At 44.7% G+C, this 8184-nt stretch overlaps 2 protein-coding genes across 2 annotated transcripts; both read left to right on the forward strand.

The window, feature by feature from the left end:
• Positions 1 to 3276: 3276 nt before the first annotated feature.
• Positions 3277 to 3863, forward strand: LOC119368704. The gene has a single exon (XM_037633882.1). It carries the CDS (start codon positions 3429 to 3431, stop codon positions 3699 to 3701), a length of 273 nt encoding a protein of 90 aa, XP_037489779.1. The 5' UTR covers positions 3277 to 3428; the 3' UTR covers positions 3702 to 3863.
• A 2411-nt stretch (positions 3864 to 6274) lies between these two features.
• On the forward strand, positions 6275 to 6946 carry LOC119368705. The gene has a single exon (XM_037633883.1). The coding sequence runs from the start codon at positions 6537 to 6539 to the stop codon at positions 6807 to 6809; it is 273 nt and encodes a 90-aa protein (XP_037489780.1). The 5' UTR covers positions 6275 to 6536; the 3' UTR covers positions 6810 to 6946.
• The last annotated feature ends 1238 nt before the right edge of the window (positions 6947 to 8184 follow it).

An 8184-nucleotide genomic window follows, 5' to 3' on the forward strand; every position in this document is an offset into this window, starting at 1 on the left:
ATTTTTGTAACCCCAACGTCTGTCCGATTACAAAGGTGAATTACATAAGCACGTGTAAGCGTGATAAGAAATAGGAACGCCATGAGGAGGCGGCCTGCTTATGCGCCGGTTTCTTCATCCGGTGCGTCCAGAGCATAAGGTCATCAATGATTCGCTTGAGGGTGAAGATGTTGTGGTGGTTCTGTTGCTGGAAAGTCATGGCGTTTCTGGAGTCCCATATTTTCCATAGGATAATGAGCAGGATGGAGTGCCATATTAGCTTGTCAAGCTGGTTGGGGAGGCGGCAGTCCCAAAGGTTGTCGATGGAGTTGGTTGGCGATATTTCGAGTCGCTGCCATATTCTCTGAGCGAGGGGGCAGTGTAGGAAGATATGCGAGGCGGTCTCCCCGTCGAACCCACACCATGGACATAGCACGTATGGTACGATGTGCTTGCGGATAAGGTTGCTTTTGGAGTTGAGTCTTCCACGAAACAGAAGCCATGCAAAGATTTTCACACGGTTTGGAACGCATGAAGACCAGATTGCAATGGCATGGGCGTCGTCATCATTGTCGGCCATGACCAGCTGATAAGCGGCCCGTGTAGAGAAACTGAGGCCACCGTTTAGGTAGCGCTCGTCCGGTCCCGTCGACACCTGGAAATCCTGCAGGAGAGACAACAAAGAGCACAACTCGGTAGCGGCATTAGATGTTAGGTGGTTCCTTAGGATTGATTCTAGACCGTGATTCATAACAGCAGCCACACGAGCGAGGGGGGTGGTGGTGTGTGAGTAGAGGCAGGGGAAGAGAGTAGCGAGTGATTGTTGGTGTAACCAAATATCTAGCAAAAAATAGGTGTTTGTTCCGGATTGTGTGATGACGAAGGAGATGGAGTGTAGAGTTGGTAGTTGGTGGTTTATGGTTTGGCAGAGGAAGGAGTGGCTATTTTGTGGAGCGATGAGAGCATTTGGGTGTTGAAGGTCGATCCAATCTTGCCACGGAGTTTGGTTCGGTAGCAGAGCTTTTACAACAAATTTCATTAATAGACAGTTATTCTGAACATGGAGATTTTTTAGACCTAGACCACCTAGCTTTTTGGGCTTACAAACATTTTTCCAGGCAACTAAGCATTGAGCACCGGTGCAAGTTTCCTCTGCGGCCCAGAAGAAAGCGCGGCGTATGGAGTCTAGGGTTTTCAGCACACTTTTGGGGATGAGAAAGACTGACATAAAATAGACTAAGATGGAGTCTAGGGTTTTCAGCACACTTGCGAGTGATGCAAACATTAACACAAGTGAACCAAGACACCTACACCCACACCTAATCCAAAGCCTACTCTCTCACAAATCGGTCTAACCCTCCTACACCTAATCCGGCCTCCTTCCAGTCTTTGATCTCGTTCATGATGTGGTTGTGTAGCTCATCCATGTTTTTTTGTTGATTAATTCGATTGAACACTCTCGCGTTTCTCTGTTTCTATAGGGACCAAGTCACTGCGATTACGAACGTGTCGAATCCTCTTCTTTCAGCCCGCGTGAAGTTTCTTCTAGCTTGTAGCCACCAGTCCAACAGGCTATCCTGTCCAAGTGGGTGAGTCACCTCCAAGTTTAGTCCGACGATGCATTTGTGCCACACCTGTCTAGCGTATGAGCATTGTAAGTGTATGTGTTTCGCATTGTCCTCCTCTTGCAGGCACGTGAAACTGGCAGAGGGGTGATCTTGTAGACCATGTCGCGCTCGCCGATCGGAGGTCCAGATCCGATGCTGGACAGTGAGCCGAACATGGATTCTGCATTTCAACGGCGCCAACTCCTCCAGCTTCACTATGTTATTGCGCTTGTTCTAATAAAAAAACACATTTTTAGCGAATGAACGACTCTGCCTTAGTGGCGACTGGCCTCAGTGCCATCCCTATCCCTTGAACCCTCCACTTGCTGTAAGCCAGGTTGACTCGCGCAACAGAAAAGTAGTTGCAACCAACGCAAAGCATATATTACATGCTATTCTTATTCCCCATCAAAACAATGAGAGAAGAATTTGTTGGAAAGAACGCGACACCATAATCTCTAATAGCCACCGTTACACCGACCTGGAGGTGTTCGAATTGATCAGAGAGGATGGAGATCTTGGAGGGCAGCTGGGTGTATCACTGAGATCTGTTCTATCCTTTGTTCGTTTGTGCAGAGTTGGGTTGTACTAACATACAAGCAGCTGAACCGGCTCTGTTTTCTGTATGCCTCTCAGCTCGCTATGCTGAGTCTCTCCCGAGCAAGTCTGAACTTTCTTCCTCTCAAAGAAGCACATTAACAAGGACGGTGATGTAAACTCATAGGCGAAATTTTCATCATCATCATCATCATGGTGGTATATTTACAAGGGATGAGGGGACAACCAGCCTAGTCTCAGGACATGCCTACCTAACTCTTGCTGCAACGAACACAAGCACCCCTAGACCCAAGCTACCAGTGCCCCTAATTTCACATGCATCAATTAGACTGTAGGAAAAGCAGTTCATAGAAATTTACTTGGTCTTGCTTCCTTAGTGTAAAGAACTTTTATCAGGAAAATTATATGTTTTAAGGTCTTGCAAAATTGCTGAGTTAGTTTGCAAGTTGGGAAAACAACTACTAAGCAGTTCATACATGATGACTGCTTTTACTCGCTTCATCTTGATACATCCATTACTCCTGTCTTGTCTCGGCCATCTTGGTCTGGTGGCAGTGGACAAAACCGCCTCTTTTGGCCTGAATAAACAAGGTAAGACGAGCTGAGGTGGGTAGCCACTGCTAAGTACAAACAAACAGAGGTGAGCCTGAATTTTCTCAGAAACTTTCGATCTTATTTACCTTATAAGCTGGATCATTTTTTTTTTTTGAAATGAGATCAAATTTAGGTGGGGAGCCTTCCCCCGGTGACAGCTTCAAATGAAAAAGAATCCTGATCAACTCCTACCACAATGGTGGAAGTGATATAATTGATCTATCCCCCCTCTCTGGTATTTTCCAAGTGTATGAAAACTAATAAGACGGCTATTGATGTGATGTTCCTAAAATATCTGGTACAAGTCACTCGCAGGACCCAATTTGATTCCGCTCGCCGGATCATGACACCAATCTTTTCTCTGTCGGCTTGCGCCCATCTCAAACTCTCGCAATGGACAAAAATGAACAAAACGGCATGAGGTGGGCAGTCCCACTGCACCTGGACGACTCGGAGAGCTGCGGCGTACACAAGCAAACTGACCCCAACAGCACCCGGTATCCTGGAAAACCAACGTCCGAGCCTCCTGTTTTCCTCCGGCCCTCCTGTATATATAACATCATCCGGCTCCTACTCTTCCTCTCATCAACCCAAGCAGTCAGTTCTTCACTTACACAACAGATTCTACACTCCACTACTGCCCAATCTTCAGGAACCTCAAAGTTTTGCAAAAGAAAGAAGAGAGAGATCATGGCGGGTGCGGCGAAGGCGTCATGGACGGTGGCGATGAGTGTGGGCGCGGTGGAGGCGCTCAAGGACCAGGCGGGGCTCTGCCGCTGGAACTATGCGCTCAAGTCCATCCACCGAGCTGCCAAGGCCAAGGCCACCATCCGCGGTGGCGTCTCGCAGGGCAGCAAGCAGCTTCAGGCCTCCGCGTCGGCCGTGGCGGAGAGGCGGCGAGCAGAGAAAGCAGAGGAGGGGCTGAGGACGGCGATGTACCTCAGTTGCTGGGGTCCCAGTTAGTGGTAGCTAGCATGAGGTGTTTCTGCAGTTCTGCTAGCTCTATCATCCAGCAACAACCATGCCGTGTGACTCGGCTGGTTAATTCCCTCCCGATTGTAAATTTGTCTCACCATGATGATGATGATGATGATGATGAAATCTTCCTCCACTTTTGAGTTCAAATTACCCTGATTCAGGAAAATGTTTGAATTGCCCTTCAAACAGGCCTGTGTGCTTAGGATTCTTTTGGAAGACTATTGCTTCCAGTTGGTCACAAGCTTTGCCTGTTGCTCTGTTCTGTTCGCTGTTTCGACAGGCAGAGCAAAAGCAGAGACCCAAAAAATTGATCCCGGTCCTTTTCCTATTTCGTAGGTTCAGTTTCATAAACATACAAGGGATATGTTTCTACTAATCATGGGTCGACTTTCTTGTGTTGCGTGATTATTAACAAACAAGCGCTGAAACGAAGCATGTGGCACTGGAAACCATGTCCGGCTCTTCTGGTTTTCCCCTTTTCAACTCTCATACATGTGGTCTCACTGTCGCCTGTCCACAACATCAACGTGAGGTGATACTGATAAGATTCTCCAATTAAGTTGGTGCAGAAACTTAACATATTTTGATACCGCACTGAAAAGGTGATTGTTCTTAAATAATTTTTTGGTACAATTAGCATTTCTTGTATTTACATGTCACAAGTGGTTACTTTTAAAATTTGTAGGGCCAAAGATTTTTATTTCCGAAAAGAACTAAGGTCATATATATTAAGTATCACAAGTCCTTATAAACATACTTATACATAGACAAATAAATTATATTCAAGTGCTTGGGTGCCGAAGTCTTTTTTCCTTCTGATTCCATTGGCGACGCACCATGAGCATAGCCCGATGTCGCCTCTGGGTAGAAGAAACCGAGAAGTCGTCAATGCAGACTAGGAGACGCCGATGGTCATAATGTGGAAATCAAATAGCCGCCCGGGAGAAGAAAACGCCGATTAGGGTCAGTAGATAATTCGTAGAGCGCAAAAACCTGGCGAATCCAGACGGATCTTCCGGAACCTAAACCGGCCGGATATCGAAAGGCCCATCAGAGACACGGACCCATACGCCCTCTGATGGTGATAACGACACCAGCGAAAGGTGAAAGAGCGGGGAGAACATTATTCCTACATTGGAACAACACTGCCACCTCGTCGCCTCAAACCAAACTCGAAGAGTGCCGAAAGAATACACATCCACTCCTTATTCTCCAGTGACCTAGCCTGGTCGGCCCGTCGATAAAAATTGTCACGCAAGATCACAAACAGCGCTGCTGAGCGCTGCCAGACAAAGACTGTCACTCAGCCACACATATCTAGCCGCAGCCCTCCAACACCTCAACAAGTAGGCCACCCCCAATCCGGACCTTCCTCTGCCATTGCACTGGTTTTTGCCCGGCGATGCGCCCTGATAGTGGCGAGAGGGGGAGTAGATGCGGCAACGACTAGGGTTTCAGTTGCCTGCCGGTCCTCTCTCCATGAAACATTTATTTGTACTTTGTTTTTATATACATGAAGAAATATATATTTGGGTCCATCAATTGTGAAAGTATAAAACTACAATGTGTGAAATTTTCTATCTCCGAAGTGTCAAATTGTCCAGATTGGCAGCTTGACCCATTTATATTTGTCTTACCATCAAGTTGACGCGACAATTTTGTCCATCAAGTGTCAAAGCCATCTAGATTTTGTATTTTACCCCATTGAAAGTGGTATTGGCAATGTTATGGCAGCCGTTTTGCATACGAAGTAGCATAGTCACCACAATGTGTTTTTTCTGACAAAGCTCTGGAAAGATGAGAAAATAGAAAAGTACAACATTGTAAAAAAATTCCAGGCAACTAGAAAATTAAACTAGGGAAAAAACAAGTCAAAATTTCAAACGTTTGATGAATAATATGTTTATTTTAGGAATTTGTAAGTCTATAAACATAACTTCAGAAACAAAGAGTTGAAAGAAAAATTGGTAAAAATGAGTTGTTTTTATACAATCTGGAACATTTCAAAATTTATTAAAACAAAGGGAATTTTAAATGTGAAGAATTGAAATTTGGGGAAATAAATGTTTTGAAATTTATCAGAATCTGTAGTTTCAGGATTATTTATGATAGCAATCCAATTTCACATTTCCTAAAATGTCACTTGATTTTTTTATGTATTCCCTAAATGTATTTTCATTTCCCCATTTTATTCTTGTCCCTTTTCAACTTTATTTGCACACTTAGCTACGCCATGTGCAAAACCACCTGTATGGCAACTTCAAACAATTCTAACATTTGTTGGAAAAATTCCTGAAAAAAACATTTGATGGAAAAAAATCTGGACCATGCATAGTTGAGGTGCCATAGATACTTTTTTTTGGACAACTAGTTTTAGTACTTGCAATAAAAATTGATTTTGCTTGGTGGATCTTGATACCGTTATCTATCCGGCATTCCCATGAATCCCAATCCGAGGCTCTCGCAATGGCCAAAACCGGCACTTCCACGGTGAATGCACGAAACAACATGGCAACGATAGGTGTGGCGTGAACAAGCAGAGTAGCAGCAGAGTGACTCCGGAAGCACCCGGTATCCTAGAAAACCAACGTCTGCGACCACTGTTTTGCTCTAGACCTTCCAGCCTCCCTCCTGTATACAACCTCGTCCCAGTCCCACTCTTCCTCTCATCAACCCAAGCATCAATCAGCCTTCAGCTCAAAATTCATTCGCAACCACAAAGTCCATACTCCACACTGACTGCTACCTACCATTTTCCAGGCATCACATAGTTCAGACACATCAATCAACAATGCTGTCTCCACCAACGCAAGAGAGATCATGGCGGGAGCGGGGAAGGCGTCGTGGATGGTGGCGATGAGCGTTGGCGCAGGGGAGGCCCTCAAGGACCAGGTCGGCCTCTGTCGCTGGAACTACGCCGTCAGGTCCATCCACCGGGCAGCCAAGGCCAGGGCCAACATCCATGGAGGCGTCTCACAGGGCGCCAAGCAGCTTCCAGCCTCTGTGGCGGCGGTGGCGGAGAGGAGGCGAGCGGAGAAGGCCGAGGAGGGGCTGAGGACGGTGATGTACCTCAGCTGCTGGGGTCCCAATTAGCAGCTGCAACTTGGTACTAGCTAGGCGTGTCTGTGTTTGCTGCAACAACCATGGCCTGAAACCTGTCCGGCTTACCGTGGAATCCCCCGTTGTAAAATACCATGACGATGATGATGAAAAATGATGTTACTTGAGCCCATGTCTATTTGCTTATTTATTATCTTGGTGAGAATATTCATACATGCTCTGATTTGGTTTTTGCTTAGCACCCAGAAAGAACTTACGAGTACACTTAACAAATCATACAAATTGTAACGATCAATGGGTCAAGGACCTAGTGGCAGCACACTGAATAGGTTCCAACAAAAGGATTTGGGGTTGGGGATACAGGGACACCAAGAAGAGGGGAGGAGAGCAGGTGTGTTATATCTCACTTTTGATTAGATGCACTCCCGGATTCAATCTTCAGTTACATCTCACGCACACGCAACACCACACTTTGCTAAACAGGCTGGGCTGTCTCCGTTTCACTTTGATCTTTGGGTTAATGCAGTGGCCCGACCCAGCCCACTGGCTCGACACGACCTGATGAATTTCTTCAGCCTGCGGCACTTTGTTAAAGACTTAAAGTAACACAAGTGATAAATCCTCGTATCTGTTCTCAAGGTGTCATCAAGCAACCAATCCATTTGGAACTTTATTAGTTTTATTGGTGGACCTGCCTTCGGTTGCTTTGAATTGGTTGAAAGTACTTTCTGTGGCTCCAGTCGACCTAATGCGCGACGAGGTCGTCGTGAATATGTTTTGAATTTCTTTGTTGCATATTTGCTAAACGGACTAAAGTGACAAAAACATGATACATCTCCAGGTTACACCACATTAATAAGTAGATGTGCTTTCTGATCACATTAATCACAGAGTGAGGCACATCAAAGTTACTCCGTATCTTTGTAGTTTCCACTGAAAGACCAGCCATTTGGATTTTTCCCTACGGCAATGAAACCAAAAGAGAAGAAAAATAAATAAGATCAGATTTTCAGATAATAGGTACAATCAGATGCACAATATTTCCTTCCAATTAATTAAGCTGATTGATATAAGATAAAAAATACTTACAACTAAGATAAATAATGGTCCACCACAAACCTGTACTAAGATATTTGTTAGCCGCCTATATTATAGAACTCTATAGCAAGATATTTAAAGGTAATAAAATAGGCGCATAGAAAAGCATATTTTGCATCTGAATGCTACTTCTAATTTTACTCTCATATGATCGAATCTAACTTACTTAAATGTCCGAACATATTTGGAAGAAATAATATAAGTTTTACAACAAAATAGAGTTGGTTTATCATTATAGTAATTTGAATGACATTTTAAAATAATATTTAACTCTAAGTTACTGCTTGTACTTCATGTTGTTAGGAATAGT

This window comes from Triticum dicoccoides, chromosome 2B (assembly GCF_002162155.2).
Source record: "Triticum dicoccoides isolate Atlit2015 ecotype Zavitan chromosome 2B, WEW_v2.0, whole genome shotgun sequence".
Taxonomy (NCBI): domain Eukaryota; kingdom Viridiplantae; phylum Streptophyta; class Magnoliopsida; order Poales; family Poaceae; genus Triticum; species Triticum dicoccoides.